General features: G+C 42.5%; 1 protein-coding gene across 4 annotated transcripts; it reads left to right on the top strand.

Annotated features, from left to right (window-relative positions):
- The first annotated feature begins 471 nt into the window (after positions 1-471).
- Positions 472-21,557, top strand: MKRN1 (makorin ring finger protein 1). Of its 4 annotated transcripts, none has more exons than XM_069003177.1 (9): positions 474-679; positions 7,821-7,949; positions 12,381-12,607; positions 15,293-15,433; positions 17,250-17,476; positions 17,947-18,161; positions 18,844-18,954; positions 19,401-19,515; positions 19,958-21,557. In XM_069003177.1, exons 1-9 carry the CDS (start codon positions 510-512, stop codon positions 20,168-20,170), a joined length of 1,548 nt encoding a protein of 515 aa, XP_068859278.1. In that variant the 5' UTR covers positions 474-509; the 3' UTR covers positions 20,171-21,557. The 4 variants fall into 4 exon arrangements, with proteins under 4 accessions (XP_068859280.1, XP_068859278.1, XP_068859277.1 ...); XM_069003176.1 differs by having other exon boundaries at positions 475-679; positions 19,401-19,539; XM_069003179.1 differs by lacking the exon at positions 15,293-15,433 and having other exon boundaries at positions 472-679.
- Positions 21,558-22,343: the final 786 nt, after the last annotated feature.

Raw genomic sequence — 22,343 nt, forward strand, 5'->3', positions numbered from 1 at the left:
CGTCCAGAGGGTTCTGGAATATCCGCAGTGAGGGAGATACTACGGCAGAGGGACGCGATGTGTCGCAGCCAGTTCGTGCAGCACTGGGCGGCTCAGTGCCAGCTTTCGGGCTGGGCCTTCGCGGCGCCACTGTCCCCTTTTGCTCCCCGCCCCACGCCGGCGCCACATCGCCGTTCCGAGTTGTTCCCTCCTGGAAAAGGCCCTTTCCCGGCGCCGGCTGATCCCGCCGGGGCGAGGCGGGCCCCGTGCCCGGGCGCGGGGCTGCGCGGGCGCGCTCCCGCCGGCGCCACGGGGACGCGCGCGGGGCCCGCGCTCCCAGCGGCCGCGCGGGGGCAGCACCGGCGCAGCCCCGCCCCCGGCGCGTTCGCGCGCGGCCGCCCCGCTCGGCCAATGGGAGCCGCCGCTCGGCCGGGGGTGGGCGGAGCCTCCGCCGCGCCCCGCCCCTCGCGGCCGGAAGGATCCGCTCCCGGAAGTTCCGGCGCTGCCGCCGCTCTGCGGGATAAACAGTAATGGCGGAGGCGGTGGCGGCGCTGGAGACAACGGCGGGCGCGGCGGCCGCGGCCCTGGGGTCACCCACGGCGGCCGCGGGAGCGGCGGCCGTCGCCTTCGACTTCGCGGCCGTGCCGCCGCCCTCCGCGGGGCCGGCGGGAGGCGGCTGGACCAAGCAGGTCACCTGCAGGTACGCGCCGGCCGCGGCGGGTGCCGGGGGCTGGGGGGGGGGGGGGAAGGGAAGCGGGCGGGCGCCGCCGCCCTTCCCTATCCTTCTTTTCCTTTCCCTTCCCTTCTTCCCGCACTGCCCCCCCTCTGCCCCGGGGCCTTGCCCCCCCCCCCCTCCGCCGCCGCGCCCCCCCGCCCCTCCCCCCACGGTCACGTACGCGCCGCGCGCGCCCGCCCGCGCCGCGCGCCGGCCCCGCCCCGCGCGCGTTCCCGGGGGCGGCGAACGGACCCGGCCCCGGGCGGGAGCGGCCCCGGGCGGGGCTACCGGCGGAGGTGGCGCGGCCGCGGCGCCGCCATCCGGGCCCGCCGGTGGGGGCGGTGCGGCCCGCGGGCTCTCTGCAGCCGCGGCCTCGTGCGAGGCTGTTCCTGCGGCCTAGCGCCTGCGGCTGCCGCGCCGGGGCGCCGGGAGCGTTCCCGTGGCCTCACAGCGAGCCCTGGGCCGCCCTTCATTGTGCGCGAACGGGCCCGGGGTGGTCGGCGCGAAGGACGCCGTGTAAAAGGAAGTCCTGCAGCCGCGTTCCGCAAAGCGCGACAAAGCAGGAAATGCAACGTAATTTAAATGCTTGTGCGTTTCAATCGAAATTTAAAATTGGGAATTCATTCGTGATTGATATAGGGAAAGCTATTCATTAAACCGGAGAACAGGAATAAGTCAGGACATGTTGCAGAATGTTCCAAGTGGCTCTGCCTGTGTCACATCGAGATTCTGTGTGCTGCGTCATTTCCTATCTGTGTTTTGCCTTAAACTATATTTCTGATAAATCTTCTCTCTGGGGTTATGCAAGCCGAACTGCGTGTTTTAAAGCTTGCCAGATGGACTATTTTTAAACCTACACTGCTGGTCGGTTGGCAAGCAGAAAGGAATTTAAAACAGTTTTGTGAACGTAGACATATATTAGTTAATATAAAAGCAAGGGATAATCCAAGATTAACATCGAGGAGCGTCTCCTGATTTTTTGAAATCTACTTACTTAAATAAATTTTTAAAAAATTAAATTACATTTAACGTGTTTCTGGGCAAATGAATTCCAAGTCACTTGGAAGCAAAAAGGAGTATCCCTTGATTAGGAAGGAAGAGGCTCCCGATCTTCATTGAGTGTTTTTTTATATCTCTCCTGCTTGTTTTTTTCCCCCATTTGTTCCAGTGGCCAATTGCAGCAGCAGCATGAGGAACCGCTGCTCGGCTTTCGCAGGGAGCTCGCTCGCTCTGTGTTTCACGTGCCCTGCAGTGTTTCAAGCGTCCCTGTTCGCTGTTGCCCCACATTTATTTTGGCTAATGCCCAGCTAACTGCATCCCTTTGGGAAGCACCGTTTGGCAGCGCTCTCGGGCTGCTGCTGCAGGCAGAGAGTTTCGCCTGCGAATCCCCGGGTTAATGTTTGATGCCGGTGATGAGGAAATGACCGGGAACCGTGCTTAGCTCAGCTTTAAGTGAGGCGCAAGGTCAGTGCTCGCTCTATTTAAGTTTGCCTCGTAATTTCTAGAGCTCGAAAGGCTCAATTAGGCAAATTGGATTCGTGAGACAGAATAGGTATAGATGCAGGATCGATTTACTGAAGACAGTGACTGCCATAGTACTGATGCAGTCAAGTTCATCAGTGTCCTGCAGTGCAGAGAGTCTAGGGAATAAATTTATTTGCAAACACTCAGGCCGAGTGGGAAGCTAAAGCTACTCTTTTGTAATGGTTAATGTGCTTTAATGTGAGCTTAAACAATGGGATCTTGGCCTTGGATCTAATGAACGTCTCCATTCTTTGTTCTCTTAGGCTAATCCTGCTAGTTATCCCATTGCTTGCTTTATTAATTTTTATGGGAGCATTCAAGTTGGAGGGAGAATAGCTTTACTCAGGCTTTAAAGTGAAATTAGCAATTTTGGCTTGCCCTTCTGGGAACCTGTGATAAAAATTTTGGATTTCTGGGTTTGGTTTCAATAGGATGTGTTCATATTTAAGAAGATATGTTTTTTTACTATTAAATTTTGTTTTACCTTTATAAATGCGCAGGAGGATTTAACAGTGAGATAAAGGAATTAAATTTCAAAATGAAGGTTTTTAGTGTAGGAGGTAGAGCAGTTTCTCTTTGAGTAATGCTGCACAATTCTTTTTGTTCGCAGGCTTTTTTAGTTGAATCATCATATGGGTGACAGTAAATGCTGCCTCAGAAACTTTTGGGAGATAGTCCCTTCAGTATAAGGAGCTGGCATGTGATGGCTGGTGCAGAAATAACTGCTGTTTTATCGGAACTGGAAGGTTTAAAATTGGTAGCGTAAGTTCTTGCTGCTCCTTTGAATATCTGATATGATAAATAGGCTGGTTAATGAGTTTTAATGCACCAGTGTGGTATCCTTGGGATGGGTGATTAACGTCTCAGAGTGACAGACACAGTGACTAAGATGAAGGACTTCGATTTCTCCTACACGTACAGTTTTGCTGCTGTTACCCTTCTCCTTTTCTTGCAGCTAAAGTTTAAAAGTCTTAGGGTGAAATATAGGAAATCATGTTCCCTAAGAGATGATGAAAAGAAGTTGTTTGGTTTTTTTTTTTTACTTTTGTGGTTTAGCAGTTTCAAGGCTTGCATTTTGTAAAAATTTATACCGTTTTCATCTGGAATAAATAGCAGGGGAACAAAGCTAATTCCAAATTAGTTTAATCTTATGATCTTTTTCTTATTGATATATTTGAAATAAGAAAAAGAATGGTGGTCCTTACCAAGTTCCTCAGTCCTTCCAGTTCAGATGGCTACATGGTTTTATGGAGCAGTGCTATAGCTAACCTTTTTTTTCCAAAGGCTTGACAATGTTTGTTCTGTGCTTGTGTTTTCCAGATGTCATGCGACATTAAAAGTCATCAAGTTGACGTAAACAAATAACATTTCATTTATTTGTTTGAGAACTGAATGTAAATAAAACCCATAGTGACTAAGTGGTGTATTTTAAGAGCTGTCTATGTGTTTGTACCTTAGCTGTTTTTCCTGAAAACCTGGGTCAGGTATTCTTCTTTCTTTTCACGTGAAGAATGTGCATCAGTAAAGTAATGCCACCTTAATTCAGTGCAGCACCAGGGATGAGGTGTAGGGCACAAACCTCCTGGTAGCCTGCCTGGATTTCACGGCTGCTCTGGTCTGCATCTGATAACTTCTGAAGGAGGTTATGGAGAAGGAACAAGGAGCTAAATGCTATTAAGATCAACTTTTTTTCCCCCCTTTTTCTTCAGGTTATTGACTCCAGCAGAATTTCATTAGCCAGTAATGTGGCTGAATGCCCACGAGCTGTGCTAGAGCAGTGTGCTTAGCTTCCTCTTTCCTGCTACTGTCTTCCCAGGAATTCTCGGTCTCTGTATGGCACCTGAAGAAGCTTATGAGTGCAGATGGCTGTTATCCTGAGCTTCCCCATCTGCCAGTCATGGCAGTGTCATGGGTTTAGAAGGAGATTTGCTGTTGGGTTGGGTGTAACATTCTTACTTAGCTGAACCAGTAGTTTGATAAACAAATTAGCATTACCTGAAAGCAGAAACCTGAAGAAGAGAACCCATCTGAATAAGGAAACCCATTGCAAGCTTCCTAAGCTCTAGAAGGAAGCATTGCCTATTGAGAAATACCCATGAAAATCAGGATATGCTATTTTGATCAAGGTATTCATAACTAGACATGTGTTGAACCTTTTTCGGTGATAAAATGCCAGTGCAGGCAATTATTAATTTTGTCTGGTTGTTCCATGTGTTGGTGTCACTCATGTCTTGTACAATCATGCAGTGAACTGAGCTGGGGAAATGTTCTGGACTTAGACCCTGATGAGTTCTCTGGTCTGGTTCCCCAAGCAACTTAACCAAATGACACTCGTATATTTGAATTGGAAGGACAGAGAGCACTGCCAGAATAAGTGCTTTTTTGGATGACAGGATCACAGAGGCTCAGCGAAAATCCAGTTCTTGGATACTTGTCTTGATCTAGTTTTATTTTTTCAGATGAAGTTACATGTGTTCTCTGACTACTTGACCAAATGCAAATTTCAGATGTCCTTCTACATGTCACTGTAAAAGGCAGCTAACTCATATTTCTCAGTTTTAAGGATGCTTTCTTCCTATAACCAGAATGAAGAGGGTGGTATCACTGTTGAGTAGGGTTAAATTGAATACTCTGCGTGTGTAAAGATGCTCTCCAAAATAAATTTCATTATCTTTTCCCAAAAATAATGCACTCTGTTTATTTTTTACATGGCCAAAGTATGTTTTAGCCAAACACTGCAATTTGACATGTAAAGTGTTAAATTCTTTGTGACCTTAAAGTAAAAATCTTACCTTTCAGTGAGGAGGAGGGTTGTGGAGGAAGTTGGGGTGTAATCCTAAGACAAATACATTTTTTTCCCTCCCACTCCAGCCTTCTTGTTTAAATAATGTTAAGTTTGCTGTATAGGATCGATGGCCTTTAAAAGTGATGTGTGAATTACAGCCTGGGAGTGTTTTATGTTTATTTTTTTCCTTATAGCCTACTATTTCAATATAATAAATTGTGACAACTTTCAGAATTGTGCAGAATCTGTATTTGCAGAGGATTTTTTAACATAAACTGGGAAGGAAGGAAAGGGATTTGGAGCTTCATTTTCCCTATCAAGCAGTGGGAGAATCTCATTTTGGGGCTTAGGTACTTAACGTAAGTCGTGTTGACCAAATAGTTTCTATCAGATATCCTCACTTCAGGCAGGTGCCTTTCTGTCAGTCACTTATTTCAGCTGTAGTGGTGTCCCAACACTTTGTTGGCTCAAGGAGCAGAGTGGCTGTGCAGGGTGGCTGGGCAGTGATCTGATCCAGATTAAAAATAACCGTGGGGGCAGCAGAAGGAATGTCAGGTGCCATTGCAGCCATTTCCTGGTCTGTGTCAGCGGGTGGCTTCGAAGTTGCTGCCCCAGCACATGGGGAAGTGATGCTGTGTGGAAGTGAGCAAAGGGTGGAGACAGCACTTGTTGAAGAACAAAGGTTAAACACCCTGCATTCTTTTCTTTTACCCTATTGGTGCAACTCCCACTTCTTGAAAGCAATTGAGCCAGAAATTCCAGTTATATTCTGGTTCCATTACTTCATGGGTGGTTGGGTTTGTTTTTGGTTTTGTTTTGGGTTTGGTTTTTTTTGTGTGTGTGTTTGGGGGAGGAGGGGGATTCAGTAGGGGTTTTTTCAGTTGGTTTTGGTTTGGTTTTTTTTCTTGCTTTTGAGGTGGGTCTTTGTAGGTGGGTTATGCTGTTGGGTGGGTGGGCGGGGGTTGTGGGTGTGACTTTTGGGGGTTTTTGTGTGGTTTTTGTTCACAGTGGAGAGTGCTGATTGTATAGCAGGGATGGGTCTTGTTCTGTTTCTGCAACACGCTGTTCCTGGTGTGTGCTGGCATAGCTGTTTGTGCTGCCACCTGACCCTGCAGAGCCTCATCTGGGCCTTATAGTGCTTATTTTTTATGTAGGATCACATTTCTTACCTGGTTAATATGTGTCTACAGGGTACAGGCAGGGGATTTGGAGAGTGAATTTGAGTGTGAATTGCAGCCTGATGGCAAGTGTCAGCTTGTGGTCTGTAAAGCTAGTTTAGATTTTTTTTATTCTTAGTCTGTTGAATACACTGTTGGTATTGCACATGGAGGGTTATCAGCTCTTTAAACACTCGGCCTCAGGTTTTAATATTTCCTTAAAACTGGATTGCAGGGGTATCTCTGCTTATGTCACTTGGTGCATTGTTCACTGGTTTTATCTGACTTTTAAGAGTACAGTAGACTAAGTAGCTCTGTAGGAGTGCATGCAGTTCAACATCTTAGCACCTTTCCTGGCCAGGAATATCAGCTTGAATGTACTGCTTTGTGAAGAGTTGTCCTAATCTTAGTTGTGGCTGCTGAAAGATGATCCCCGTGTCTCTTGTGCTGGCTGTGAGGCTGCACTCAGCTGCTTGGAGGGCCTGGTTCTGCTGACTGCGCAGCAAAGGGCTGGAAGTGTGCAACAGGAGGAGGGCAGGACTGCCCCATTCAGCAGCAGCGTGGGCTTAGATGGGTATAATCTGCTTCTCAGCCTTCCCTCAAGTGGTGTTTTGTAGGAGACCTAAATCCTCACAAGTTTTCTTGTTTTTACTAGGTCTTCATATTTCCAGTGAGTTCAGAGTTTGCAACTTACTTGGTACCTGGGGGCAGTGTGGCTTCTTTCTAAACTGAAGTGTTGGTAAACATTTATGGATTCAGTTTTTACACAGGATTTTTTTTCCCCTTTTTTCTTGGCTAATACTTTTATGTGGATTGGGAAAGGTGTACCTGAACTTCTACTTTCAGTTGTGGCTTTGATGTGAATGTACTGAATCTGAACAATTATGGTGCATTAAATTCCAAGAAGCTTGTTCTTCTAGGTTAAAATTTAAAAAAAATTGAAAACTACTCTTCAGTTTTCTTTAATAACTGAATTGAAGATGCTAAATTAAACATGTGCTATTTGACATGCTAAAATTGATCAAACTGTCCTCAAAAGCTTTGAAACTGTCCACGTTTTTCAAGACAAGCAGGACAGTATTGAAGCAGGATGCTTTGATTATTGATTTGGTTCCTATTGCAGAACTAATGTGTGTGTTTTGTCAGATGTAATTATCCATCATAAGCATGTTTCGCATTCTTGGAGAGGAAATCACATTTGATTGAATTATTTATGAATCCAGAATAGATTTAAAACCTTGGGCAATTTAGGGTGTGTCTGGGTTTGATTCTTGTATTCACTGGAGAGTTTCTGTAAGGTTTTTTCTTGTGTCAGAACTTAGGGTCTACAAGTAAAACTTAGTGCCCATCTACTTGGTCCAAGACTCTTTCCTCTTCGTGTCATAGCCCAGGATAACTTTGCTTTACAAGTTTGCTTTTTTTCCGCCAGGCTTTTATAAGAGCAAGTCCCGAAATGTGCAGCACAGTTCATTGGAGTAGCTGAGGCTTCATCTTTCCTCAGATGTTCTTATTTTTATGGTTATACTGGGGCAGGGTCCCATGAGTCTTTAGTGCTGTTCTTAGTGCAGCATACCTTGATTTATAGAATAACAGGATCATCCAAATACTTTGTTTACAATTTCAGTGCTTCTCCTTAAGCCACCATTTTCTTCTCTTACAGGTACTTCATGCATGGAGTCTGCAAGGAAGGAGACAACTGCCGCTACTCCCATGACCTCTCCACCAGTCAGTCTGCCATGGTGTGCAGGTATTACCAGCGAGGATGCTGTGCTTATGGAGATCATTGCAGGTAAAGAAATGCCCCAGGCCATCCTGCAGGAGTCTTTTCACTGTATTTCTGAGTAAAGAGCTCGGGGAAAACCAGTAAATCTTCGTGTTTTTGTCTTTTGTTGCCACTTCAGGAATTTATAAGAGTAGCTTTTCACAGACTGTCTTCTCTTGGTAAATACCAGTGTTTGCTATGCAAATAAATGAGCAAAGGCAAGGTGATAACTGGTTTTCATAAAAGGGATAGTTGTCAGGGCATGGAGTTTTATTTTTCATTAATAACATGAGTAGATAACTGAAATCTGAGACTACATTCAGACTAGCTGAGTGGATGAAACTGAATTACACTATTTAAGTGATCATAATAGCCTGAACAGGTAAGAATTTATTTATTTTCCTGGTGTTGTCTCTTGAGGAATTGGTACTCTGACACTGGAACTACCATTTTGAAAAAATAACTGGAGTTTGTCATGTAAGTTCTAAAATGTTGCCCATACAAAATAGCTTTACTTTATGAAAACATACTATGAATTAATCTATACCCCTGAAATTATAATTAAAAAATAGTGAAGAAAGAAAACACATACTTTCCTGGTGGAGCAAAGCTTTACAAGGGCTTAGGAATGTTTGTATCATCATACATTCATTTTATTAAAACTTGTCAGAAGTTTTAACATTCTGTCTTACTGCAGCTCTAATTTATGATTAAACATTTGCATCATGATTTTATATGGCAATTCATAGTTGGCTTTGCTTTCATTTTAATGTAGGATTGCTGTGTGTAAGAAAGATAAGAGAAGTCTTGTATTTGCTAGTGTTGTTTTTTTGGTCATGTAGTTCAGTGGTCTTCAAACTTCAGATTGTGCACCCTATCAGCTCAAGGTTTTTGAGCTCCCACCAACATGAATATTTATTTATAGTTTACATATATATCTATCTATCTACATCTACTGTACTAATGTTATATGCATTATAAAACATTATTAAAAAATCAGAATTTTAAAAAGGGTGTATTAAAGGTGAAATGAAAAATATTTAATAAATATTTTATGAACAGTTCAAAACTATCTTTACTGTCGCTAAAAGCCTTCTTAATAATATTTTTTTTTACTGACAGATTCAGTGGGCTTCCTTATTTTTTTAAAATCTGAGTGTAACATTTTGTTAAACAGTTACTTGAAGGTCTCATTCTAAGTTCAGTTTATTTCAGTCCTTGGTTTTAATGGTGGTAGTGGCTGAAAAAGATCTTTCACAAAGATGTGCAGATCCAAAAGGAAGTGTATTGTTGGCTACATGTACTAATGTGTGATAAATTTAGCTAGTAAGTTTCCACCTTCCCTGATGTCAATCAGCTGCTAGGGCAGATTAACTGGAAGGTGTTGCATTTTTATATTTTTAGCAAATGGGTCTGAAATACACTGGAATTCTGAATTTGAAAAAATTTTAAACATGTTAGAAAAATCACTTTCCAAGTTTTTTAAGTGTACAAGATATGAAAGGTTTTTTGTAGTTGACACATTTGGGTAGTTTTTGGCAATAAAATCACATAATGGTGGAAATACTTAATTTTCAAAATGTTGTCTCCATACCACAAATTTCCTTCAAAAAGCAGTTTTCTGTTCATAGAATGACTTTATCTTGGAGGGACAGTTTGAATGTGGTTGAGTTTGGTTCATTTGGATTTGTCGGGGGTTTTTTTAATATCTGCTTAGCAGCATACTGCTGGCAGTGACTTTTCATGACAGAAAAGGGCAGCAAATTTGGACCACTTGTCTTTGTGAAATAAATGTGCATAACTCATTTGTGATGCTTTTTAAGTGCTTTACCATGAGATAATCAGCAAACCTCTGTGTGGTACAGAAGATTTTCCTGGTGGCTCTCCATCTTATAACTGGGGTAAACATTTGACTGATTAAAAGTCTGTATTGGTGACATTCTCTTGGGTGCTTCTGGATCCATCTTTGCTACAATATCTTGCCTATGAGTGATGCAGGGATGATTTTCTGGTTGTGTGCTATCCCTGTAACCTTACCCTGGAATCTCTTTTTGTGGTGAGAGCAGCTGCTCCTTCAGTGATTTTCCTAGCACAGTTTTTCCATAAAGCGTTGTTTTTATTCAAGTAGTTGTCTACTGTTGAGAATATATCTCCTCCAGTGAATCTTTTTGTCTTTATTAAAGAAGCAATTTGTTGAGAATGTTTCTCTTCTGGTGCATCTTTTCCTTGGTCTCACAAAAAGTAGTTCAGCATTGAAACAGAATCTAGCAAGTATCATAAGCTGAGACATGTGAAAAACATCTGTACTTCTGCCATACAGCAAACTTCCCACACTGCAAAATTTGTTCTACTGCTTGTTTTTTCAAATCTCTAGCAGTGTTTTCTGTGTTTTCCAACAGTATTTGCTAACAAAGGAATGTGTTTTACTTTGTCACCATATTGTTTTCCATGAGTTATTCAGTCATTTTTACCACAGCAGGAAGAAAAAGTTGACCAGTGGCATATGGTTTTTTGTCTTTCCTTGTTATGTAACAAGCCTCAAAAGAGGCTTCTAAACTCTTATTGTGAAGTTCTGCAAAGTACTGGATTGAGTGTTGCATGACTTGAAACATCTTGGAAAAACTTGTGGAGGTTTGTCTTTGTGTTCTGGATGTTTTGATTTTCAATGTCTTGCTAGTGGAGATGGCTTCATACTTTCAGTAGCTAATATCTCAAGGTACAGTACTGAGGGTACGGTTCTTCATTAATAGTAGTGGATGTAAATCCATATTTCAGATTGCCTTCTTGGTAATCTTGATTTATTCTGTGGTTCCCCTCCTCCCGAGTTCAAGATCTGATTAGGTTGGCATTGTTTTACTTCGTAGTGTGACTGATGAGGAGCTTGTAGTAGGCGTAGAAATGTTAGCTCTGACATTTTCTTGTTGGCTTTTGCTCACATTATCAGTGTTGTCACCAGCCCACAGTTGCAGGCATCTTTTCAAGCCACTTGTTCACTTTGTCAGGGTTAGTTTAGGTACAACAAGATCAGATAATCTGTTGATTCATTAAGTGGGTACAAGCAAACTGCAATATGTCACAATATGCTGAAAGTGAGCAGATAAGGGGGGTGCCACTGTCAACCCACTGGGTGATGGAACACCTGCTCCTTCAGGGCACCTCACACGTACCACACATGGGCACTCTGGCATATGGACTGTGAGGACACTGCCATCAACATGGATCATAATAATAATAATAATTTATTGTATTTTTTAAGGGGAAGAAACCCACTAAGTTGTAGTATTCTCTTCCTGCACCCCAGTGGGTTGCCTTGGGCACCTCGTATGGTGGACGCACATCTGAGGCCACAGATGTACAGATCTGAAGGCTTGAATTTTAAATTCATGCTTCACAGGATTAGGATTTCCAAGCTGACATTTGGTTGGGAGCACCTCTTTAATATGCAAGAGCTGGGACACTTCATTGTTTCTAATCTGACACAAGCTAAATGAATCACAGTCACATCAAACTTCTGTATGATCTCAAGAAATTACCTCCTGTTGTCCTTGAAATTAGTCAGCAAATATCTAAGTCTACAACGGTATATTTGTAATTTATTTTTCCCATGTAGTCCCCTAGTTGCTGGAAGACAGATTTTTGAGGGAAATGGTGCCTTCCTGCTTACTGTGGGTGTTAGGGCTCAAAGTGTTCTGATCATCATATTCCACAATGAGCTGAAAGAGGCATTAGAAATAAGTGCTTAAATTCAGTGTAAGATCTGCATGAGGCAAGATGCTTAGACACAGGAAAGGAGTCATTTGTATTGGTGGGGATCTCTGAATCTGTGCCAGCAGAGGCCAGGTTGCCCAAGGCATTGTCCAGTCAAGTTCTGAATGTCTGCAAGCATGAAGGCTATGCACCCATTCTAGTGTTTAACTACTCTTACAGCAATTTTTTTTCCTAATATCCATACCTGTAACTTCCCATTTTGGACTGATGTCTACTGACTGTCAGCCTATCACTGCACCTCTTAGAAGATTCTGGCTGATCTTTCCTGTGGCTTCCCATGAGATAGTTGGAGACAGCAGTGTCTGTCCTTATCCTTAGTCTTCTCTTTATAAAGCTGAACAAATTCATTTTTCTCATTCAGTAATACTGTACATGTGCAAGAGGTACCTGACCGCTTTGGGACATATTTGAAGCTTGTTCTGTGTAAGTTAAGTAAGAATTGTGTACACTGCTCTTTTTTTCTCCAAAATTTCAGAGTAACTTGTGTTTCTTTGAGCAGTGCTGACAGATTGCACAAGTGGAAGCATATCTCTATAAAGGGTCATCAGTGTCTTTCTCTTCCAAGCCATATCTGGATCCTCCTTCCACACAGCATGTTTACATCTTCCTTAGTTTATTTTCAGTACCTGGGGCTGCTGTCTGGAGGTATTTTTTTGTGGAAAGTTGACACGATGTGTTTTAACTTTTCAGGTATGAACATACCAAGCCTCTAATACAAGAAGAAGTGGCTGATGTGAATCCAGAGGTGGAAATCTATCCATCAGTGTCCTCAGACTTTGCATCGCTCCCTGAAACAGTTGAAGAATTTATTGCTGAGATAGAAGATGAAAATACGGATCTGGCAGCAGCAGGAGTAGGGGCTGAAGACTGGGTGAATGCAGTGGAGTTTGTCCCTGGGCAGCCATACTGTGGACGTGGTAAGCTGATCATGGGAAAACAGTGAATTCCCATCATGGCTCAAAAGTTTCTGTATAGTGCATTTATTTTCAGGCTTTTGAGTACAGCTGTTCATATTTATTGATCAGTTCAAGTGAGCTTAGGTTTTCCAACATGAGTAGTCGGACTGACTGTTCCATTCTGAAACCAAATAGGTGTATTTCATGTCACTCTCTGCATGACTGACTTTCTCTTGCTATGTTTCAGAATGACTTGAGAATCTCCTTAGAGGTTTAGGTTGCCTATGGGATGGGAGATGAAATTACTGGTCATGCAATTAATATTGCTACTCTGGAGAGATAATCTGCTGCCTTTGTGTTTTGGGTTGGGTGATTTGGTTTGGGGTGGTTTTGCAGTCTTGTAAAGGTTTTTCAGTGGAGGTACAGGTTCCTGTAGAAGGAATTGAAGCCTAATGCCTACATTTGTGAATCCTGTGGCCAGAGGCTGAAAATGATTTATTCTAGTTACCTTTCTGGAACTCAGCTTTCTAATACTGTGACATAATGAGCTATTAGAAATAGCTCATTATGAGAATGAGACTGAAGAAGCTCATTGAATGGGACCAGACTGTTTGAGTAGCATACTTGTCATCTGTTTTTCCTGCCGAAGGATAAGAGAGTCTTAAAATTTAAGTGAAAAGTAGGCTGAAGGTGTTCACTTTACCATAATTTCTAATATTTGTCTAAGGCATGAGGAGGCCATGAGTACTTACATAATTGTTTGAATTGAAAATGGACAGCTTGCATCCAGAAGAGTTTGAAGCAGTCAGAGTGCTCAGATTATACTACTTTGTCTCCACAGCACTGCTCAGATTCTCAGGTTTGAAAAGAGAATGACCTCAGTGTTACAGGGTGCTGCTTGGAGCCTCCTGCCTTCCAATTTGAGGAGGGTGAAGAGAAATGGTCTAGTGTTGTTGAGAAGTTTGATGATGGAATTATATAATAGATCTGTGACTGGAGTATATCCCAAAGGAATGAAAACTTGACCACTATCTGTTAATGTGTCACCTTACTGTCATAAAAGATACAGCTTCTGTGCTTGTTGAGACAAAGGATTTTTGAAAATATTTTAATCAGAATATATTAGTTTAGATTGGAAGGAACCTCTGGACTTCATCTAGTTAATTTCCTGCTTAAAGGTTGCCAGGGGCTTTGTTCAGCTGAATCTCTATCCTCAGAGATGTTCAAAGGGCCATAACCTCTGGGTATCCTCTGCAGTGTTTGACTTCTTTCACAAAGAAAGCCTCTTTCCTAGTATGTAATTGGATTTTTCCCTGCCTCAGCTTGCCTTCTGTCTCTTGTCATGTGCACATCTGAGAAGAGTCAGTCTCTTTTCTTGGGCTTCAGCCGCATTAATGACTGGCTGGCCCTCCACTGGAATCAATTCATTGCTAGTTTGAACAGCCAGAGATCTTTTAAATACACACAGTCCTTACAGAAGAGCTGGTGCTTCTTCCTGAAGTCTAGGTAATTCATTATACCGTTGACTTAGTTACTAAAGCAGTTCCTTCTTCTAGGGGTTAGGCTTATTTTTCATGGAAACTTGTGCCAGATTAGGTTAAATAATATTCTCTTGTGTGAAACTTGTTGCAAATCTCTGTTTTACAGCCTTTGAAACTTGATGTATTTTAATGTACAAGCATACTGATCTGTTTCTGTTCTGAACAGTGCTACATGATGCTAATTCCCATGGTGACTTTAAAAAACACTTTACTTTTCGTAAGCAGATGTCTTTGTTAAGCTACAGAAATAAAAATGTGTGCAGTGTGTTCTAGTGAATGCCTTAAAGCAGATTATTCTTGTCACATCGCTGGAGAAATGTACAGATACGTGGAAACTTGAAAGTGGAACTTATTTCTCAAGGTTACCTAGAAGCCTGTTTGTTTAAAATTGTCTTACAAATGATAAAGATTCAAGGTTGCCAATTTAACTGTGCATAGCTTGGACTATAATGCTCACCTTTTACCATGATTCTCTGATTTGGGACTAAACCTGGTATCTTGAAGATGACTTCAGGACCTAGCATAGAAAATAGTGATGGTTCTTCAGGTATGAAGAAATGGAAATATGACACATTTCCATACTTTTTCTGCAGCTATTGCTGCTCAGTGTTCTGCAGTAATTGAGGAAGAGTAGAAAGGCAGAAATACAAGAAACACTCAACTGGGTGTCTGCTTGCTGTTAATAAATTAATTATTAATGTCTTTGATGCTCAAAGTGTGTCCTAAAGTGCAAGCAGGTGGTATGTGAATCAAAGGTAACAAACCAGTTTTTCCATGAGCATGAATTTAACCCTGTTGATTGGGAAATGGGCAGTGAGAAGGTGGGGATTGAGTCCACCTACTGGTGAGCAGAGATTTGGAAAACAGCAAATAGAATCATAGAGAACAAATGCTACTCTGAGGGATGTTGGATTTGTAAGTGCTGAGACAGTGAAGCCTTCTGACTTTTTCTAATTGTGCTTTCAAAGAGGAAGTGAAACAGTAACTGATACAGTGCAGTGCATACAGAGGATATACACACTGTTCTAGCTTCACACTAAAAGAGTTTCTTCTGAATATCTAATCTAAACCCACCCTCTTTCAGATTGAATTTTAGTTTGAAGCTGTTACCCTTGTGGTATTACTACATGCCTTTGTAAAAAGTCCCTCTTCATCTTTCTTTTAGGCCCCCTTCAGGTCCTGGAAGGCTGCAGTAAGGTCACCCCGGAGCCTTCTCTTCTCCAGGCCGAACAGCCCCAACTCTCTGAGCCTTTCCTCATAGGGGAGGTGTTCGATCCCTCTAACCATCTTCATGGCCCTCAACTAGGTAAAAAAATCTGTGACAACATTAACTCGAGCAAACACTGGCAAATGCAACAGTTGAGGGAATAGAAACTGAATGGTAGTTGTGAGTTTTATGTCTTTTGGAAGTGGAGACCGTGGATTTCAAATGGGAGGGCAAATGGGATTGCAATAAGTAAGTACATATTTTCATGTTACGCTGAGCTACTCAGAAGAGTATGTAGAGCCTAGTATATGGTTTCTTGTTACTTTTCTTGGTGCTGGTTCACTAGAACTTGTTGGGAGGAGGAGTTAATGAACTTAACTTTGTTTGGGAATCTCTGACTGAAAATGAGTGATCAGGTTGCCAGGTGCCCTGTTACTTAGTTACTCACCTGCTTTGAAAAGTATGTTTCTAACAAACAGATTGCTCCAAGATCAGCCTGAGTGACCCCTACAATTAGAGGTGGTTCAAGAAGCAGACTTGATCTATCTTTGAGAGCTAATATTTTTCTGCACTAATCTTCAATATTTGCATGTCCCTCAAAACTTAAGTCACAGGGAGCTGCATTGCTTTTTCTTTGTCCTAAAACTAACAGACTGATACATGCTTATTGTTATGTCTTTGCTCCATGGGGATGAAAACTGTGCGAGTGTGCAGCCTCTGATTAATTTTGAGGAGGAGTCTGTCCTTCACTTTAGCTGATCCAAGTATGCCTTTGGTAATTTTTGCTTGTTTCTCCAAATCTGGTGCTTGAATGGCTTCTGAAAGTTATACCTTCTTATAGCATCGATGACTTGTTACTCTTGTAACAGCTTCTGGTTGTGTAAATGAACTCCAGCTGCTGTTCTTCCTGGTGTTTACTCTGAATATAGTAATGCTTTATGTTTATTACATCTTCAGTTTCACACTGGCTGCTTTTGTCTTGTAATTCAGTAATCATCCTACTTATGTAACAATCTCAAAAGGCTGACCTTGTGGTGAGGCAGGCAAGCATGTGTTTGAGGTACAGGGAGAAGTGTTCAGCTGTCTAAAGGGGGAAAAGATACAGATTTCAGTTCAGTTTAGAATTAGGTAAGGGAATTTACTTAGGATTTTGCAAAACTGATGGCTAGCTTAGAATGCAATGAAAATAGCCTGAATTTCAGTTTCTTAGGTTCATGTATCTGGTTAATTGACCAGATAGATACCTGTTTAGGACAGGCATTTTGGCAAATAAGTAGAATGGAGTTAGTTTGAGAGGCGTGGACACCACTTTTCTGTCAATCCTAGAGATGCATGGGAGTCCAGAAATGAAAGTTTGTTCAGTGTTCAGGCTAAACAAGAGTGTGCTGATTAGCCTGCACATTCAGAAACTGCTGATATGGTGTTGCCATGCTAGCATTTTGTTATGCTGGATACACCTTTATTACTTCAGCTGTGTAATTTCTGGGAAAAACCTGTTAACTTTAGCTGATGTGAAAATTTTAGCTGAAGTGAAATTGATTCAGTAAGAATCAATTGAAAGCAGTGAGAGATTTGTAGCCTTATTTAATGGTTGCTGAACCAGAGTCTGTCTAAGGGTGTATTTAAGCTGCTGAGGACTAGTGTGATTTTTCTCGTGTGGAGGTAGCCTGTAAATGGATCTTCCCTGACCACTAAAACTTTGATAGCTTTAATCTTGTCTGGGTTGAAGGATGAAGAAACTGGTCTTGAAATTTCTTGAGTGGGGACAATAATTTGGTTCAGGTTGAGGGTGTGTGAACTTGAACTGAAATGAAGCTAAGTAGTTTCTATTATTCTGTTTGGGTAACCTGAGTGTTCTTACTCCCGGTGCTCAGAATCTGAATGTGCTGCCTATTGTTCTTAATTCTGTTCCTAGCTGCTCCTTTCTGTGCCGAAGCACCCTTGCAGGAAATGGTGATTGAAGAAGAATACGAGAAGCAGCAGGCAGATGTGGAGATGAAGAAGGAGCTGTGCCCCTACGCTGCATTAGGAGAATGTCGTTATGGAGAAAACTGCGTGTACATCCATGGGGATGTGTGTGATATGTGTGGCCTGCAGGTCTTGCATCCCATTGATGCTGCACAGCGATCTCAGCACATAAAGGTAAGCCAACAACTGTCTGGTGTTTAACAGCTGTAAGTTATTGCTTCCTAGCTCCCCTCAATCACTTGTTACTAATTCCCTTTCATTTGAAGGTGTGTGCAGGTCAGGCAGTGAATGACATTCTTGGTTGTAAACTCGACTGTTTCCTGCCAGGGCCATACTCAAAAGCAGCTGGATTTCCTTATCTGTCTTGGGAGAGCAGTCTGCTTAAAGATACTGAAGCTTTGTTCTTTGCCTAGTAAAAGTGGATGGTCTTTTAGATTGCCTTTTCATGTTTAAAAGCAGTGTCTGAAGGAAGGAATTTGAACTCTGAATTGATTGTTCCCCATTACTTGAGCAAATTTTGAGGATAAAGATTTTTTTCAGCTTATTTCAATATGCAAACCAGCAAACTGAGTTTCAAAACCTGCTTAGACCTCACCAGGTGACCAGTTGTCTCTGTAGTTGTTTTCTTTGTGTCTCCTTTTCAGTCTTGCATTGAAGCTCACGAGAAGGACATGGAGCTTTCCTTTGCCGTCCAGCGTAGTAAAGACATGGTGTGCGGGATCTGCATGGAGGTGGTGTATGAGAAGGCAAATCCTAGTGAGCGCCGCTTTGGGATCCTCTCCAACTGCAGCCACACTTACTGTCTCAAGTGCATCCGCAAGTGGAGGAGTGCTAAACAGTTTGAGAGCAAGATTATAAAGTGAGGCACTTTCCCATTTCCATTGTGCTTTGTTACTGTGGAAGAACTTAGTAACTTGTGACAACTTGTAACAGACTTCCAGATGCAGACTACACAGAGACTGCATTTAATGCATACTAACTTTTAGTTTAGGAGTGAAATAATTGTTAGGGATAACATTTACACTCTGATTTGGTTAATAAGGGTTAAGTTTGCTAAACGCAATGGTAGTAAATAACTGTTGTTTATTTAGTAGCATGTTGTCCAGTGGTTACTGTTTATGTCTTGGACACCCAGGCAGGAATCTGGAAACAGATTAACCAGAATGTATTAAGAATGCTTAATTCATTTCTGCCTTAGAGCATTATTCAGTTGGCAAAACATTTCTCCGTTTAAGACTGTTCTAGAAAATACAGAGTTCCAATCAAATAAATATAGGAATAATATCAAAATAAATTTATTTAATTCTAAAGAAAAAGGAGTCTGTGTGAAGTGTTTTTTCAAGCTTTTCTGAGCCAAGCTGACCAGCTGCCATTGCCATTGAGTTCTTGAAGAACAGTTTAGGTTATCTTCATGTATAAGAGAGTCTGGAGTATATGAGTACAGTACCTCTTTAAGGATGGATATTTGCCATGACTTATTATATAGGAGAGAGAGCGCCCTGTAATGTGGAATTTTGCAGCACAGTCTGTTCATTTCCCAGGTCCTGCCCAGAATGCCGGATCACATCTAACTTTGTCATTCCAAGTGAGTACTGGGTGGAGGAGAAGGAAGAGAAGCAGAAACTCATTCAGAAATACAAGGAGGCAATGAGGTATGAGCAATGCAGCCTTTTATCAAACTGAGACTGCAGAGATAAAGACACACATGGAGAAGAAGGGTGTTGATGTAAAGTCCCTTGTCACACCTCCTTTCCACCACTGTGTGTGAAGTGTGTCTTTACCTATCTGCCCACAGATACATGCACACAGTCCCAAAGGTATTCCTGTGTTCTTTCACCCCAGTCTGTCCCTTCTCTGCACAAAACACTGGTGGTGTAGCCATAAGACAGTCCTAGCTCATGCACTGCACACCACTGGTGTCCCTCTGCATGCATCAGTCCACACATAGTGTAATAAATAATTTCTGCATGTAGGTCTTCTACTCACAAAATACCACGTGCTCCAGGTACCTGAGATCCTTGTGGACTGCAGGTAAATGGAATTCTGAAATCTGATTGGGCTCTGCTGTCAGTAAGGCTTGCAATATTTTCCTTTCCAGCAACAAGCCGTGCAGGTATTTTGATGAAGGCCGTGGGAGCTGTCCATTTGGAGGGAACTGTTTTTACAAGCATGAATATCCTGATGGCCGCCAAGAGGAGCCACAAAGACCCAAAGTAGGAACCTCAAGTAGATACCGGGTCAGTGCTGCTGTTTAATTGCCCTTTCCATAGAGAGAGAGCAGAAGAGGGGTGTACATTATGTCTTCTGCCTTGAGAAGAGGATAGGGAAATATTGACTCTTCTTTTTTCCACTTCTGATAGACCTCTGTAATGGTGAATTTGAAGGAAGCGGTGCTCTAAAGTTTGTGAATGCTGGAGGCCAAGATGAAAAGACTAAATTTTAAAAACTTTCCTACAACATACTTGAAGTAGAAATGTTGGGTAGCATTAATAAGGGTGTGTAAGGGTAAATTCTGCTGGAGGTCAGTATCTCCTTGGAAGAGAAATGTGATTTCTTGCATGTCAGAAAGTACTCCAGGGGCACTGTCAGCCTCTGGAAAGGCTCCTGCTTTGTACCAGTTGGTTACCTGGGGAAATCCTTGTGTTCCATTTGCAGGCCCAGCGGAGGAATCGGTTCTGGGAGTTCATCGAGGAGCGAGAGAATGGTGATCCCTTTGAAACCGACGAGGATGAGGTGGTGACCTTTGAGCTTGGTGAGATGTTGCTTATGCTGTTGGCAGCCGGAGGTGATGATGAGCTAACGGATTCCGAGGATGAGTGGGACTTATTTCATGATGAGCTGGAAGATTATTATGATTTGGATCTATAGCACCTGTCAGTGGAGTGTGGACTGTTGTCTTGGCTTCAGGCAGTAGCTATTACCTGTGGTGTTGTGGCAGTGCCTGTGTTTCTCCTAGGCAGGCCGATCAATTCCAGGTGCTGTTGTAATAACTTTTACCCAGGGTCTGTCTCTTCCCCTCCCCTCCTCTCCCACCCCAGGAGTGTTGTTTTTCCTCTGTTTAAACAAATAACAAGAAATAAATCTTTAAAATGTTAGTTTTTGTAAAAATAAATTTAACTGTCAAACAGTTAGCTTAGGTTTGTTGCTTCATCTGTGTACCCAACAGAGTTCACCCAGTTCCAGGGTTAAAGTGTTTACAGGACTTCCACACTCATTTTGAAGAGCCCAGATACAAAAATGAGCAGTGGCCATGCAGTGGGGATGTAAATTGGCTGATGGCCTTTATTCTTTGTACCAATATTTCTGATTTCAGGCCAGATAAAAATATTCTTTCTGGAATCAGCTCCGTTCCAGCCCCCTCATGTACACGTCTTCATTTGTGACTTTTGGTCTCTGTTTACTTGCACATTACTATTACTACTGTGTAACCAGAACCAGGTGTGAACGTTCTGGATTTTTACTGTGTTTAGCATGAAAGGAAAATGTCTTTGTGAAAGGAGAACTCTCTATGTGTATATACAGATAAATGTAGAGTTGGACCTCAAGGATGGGGAGACTCTGTGTAAGTTAAAAATAACAAAACCATCTTTCATCCCCTCTTGGTGCATGAAGTCTAGCCTCCAGTTGGACATGAAACTGGTCTAGTGGTCTCAGCCCAGACTGGGAAACGATCCTGACTATCGCTTAACTTGATAGATGGCACTCCCTTAATACACCAGCTCTCTTTCATGTGTATGATTAGGGTTGTCCAGGAGCAGAAATCCGGTTAGCCAAGGTGGGGTCAGAGGAACACCAGAGAGGACCCTTTAGCTTTATCGCTCTGTAAGTTTTAGAACTTCATGTAAACACTTAAGCCGTGAGCTTTGCTAGAAACTCGCTGTGCCTCCCAGCTGCTTTGGGGTACCTGTGCCTCTCTGCAGCTGAGATGGGCAGGTTGCCTGGTAAAGCTGTTCAGTTTATGTGAGTTACTGCTTACAAAGGCAGTCGTGCAGTTTCTGGCTGTAATTTGCATTGAGAAATTACTTTGCCACCAAAGCCCCAGCACAGGAATTTTAACCTTGCATTACATTATTGCTGTTTTTTATTGACTTGTGGATGCCCCGTGATCTGTTCTCCTGCTGCTCTTGTCCCCTAGACTGCCTCTCCTTTCACTTTTAAATGGAATGAGAAATTGTTCTGAGGTCTATAATGTATTGTTTTGCAGCTGCCTTTTGTAAGAAGCACTTTTCCCAAATAAAAAAAGTAAAAAAAAATTAAACAAGAAGTCAGTCTGTTCTTTTAAGTTTGAAGTGTCTGGTTTTTAACTCACTTTTGTGTGTATTTCTGTAAATACCAAGACATTTATGTCACTTATTCTTAACTCCTGCAGAGCCATGTTATGCTTAATACAGGATTCTAGCATTGTTAGAGCCGTTCCAGCAAAGAGCCTGTAACACAAGGGACACATTCTGAACAGGCAGCTGAGACAGCTGATATATTGAAGGAATATCTGGGGCCATTAGTAAGAACAGACATGTCATGCTTTCTCAGAAGTAAGTTCTACACTATTGTGTTCATTCTGTTTGCACTGAACAAAGCCAGCTGCAGGATATACCCTTATCCATAGTTTTGTATCATAATGCTGTTTGGACAGCAAGTCCAAGCACTGCTACAGGCCATTTCCTGAGGCTCCACGTGCTTGAAGTCTGTGTGTGTTCAGATAGAAGCATTTTTCTGCAGAAATACACAAAGTTGGAAGTAAACTGCTGGAAGCATACTCAGATGCTGGGGGATATGATTAAAAAAAAGTTTAAGTGAGCAGAGTAAAAGCCTTCCTGCCCTACATGGTGAACATTAGTTTCTACATCCTATTGGAAAGTTTGATTCAAATGTGAGTTTGTAACAAAGCTGTGTTCTGATGGAAAAAGGTAATGAACTTACCAGCCAGAACACACATGTGAGCTTGCTTTCCTAAGGGGTCAGCAGGGGTGTGCTTTCCTCTCTGCCTGGCTGTACGTGTGGCACTGTGGTGGCTGCTGCTCCCAAAGCTTCTTCCTGTATG

Source organism: Aphelocoma coerulescens, chromosome 1A (genome assembly GCF_041296385.1).
Source record: "Aphelocoma coerulescens isolate FSJ_1873_10779 chromosome 1A, UR_Acoe_1.0, whole genome shotgun sequence".
In the NCBI taxonomy this organism is placed as follows: Eukaryota; Metazoa; Chordata; class Aves; order Passeriformes; family Corvidae; genus Aphelocoma; species Aphelocoma coerulescens.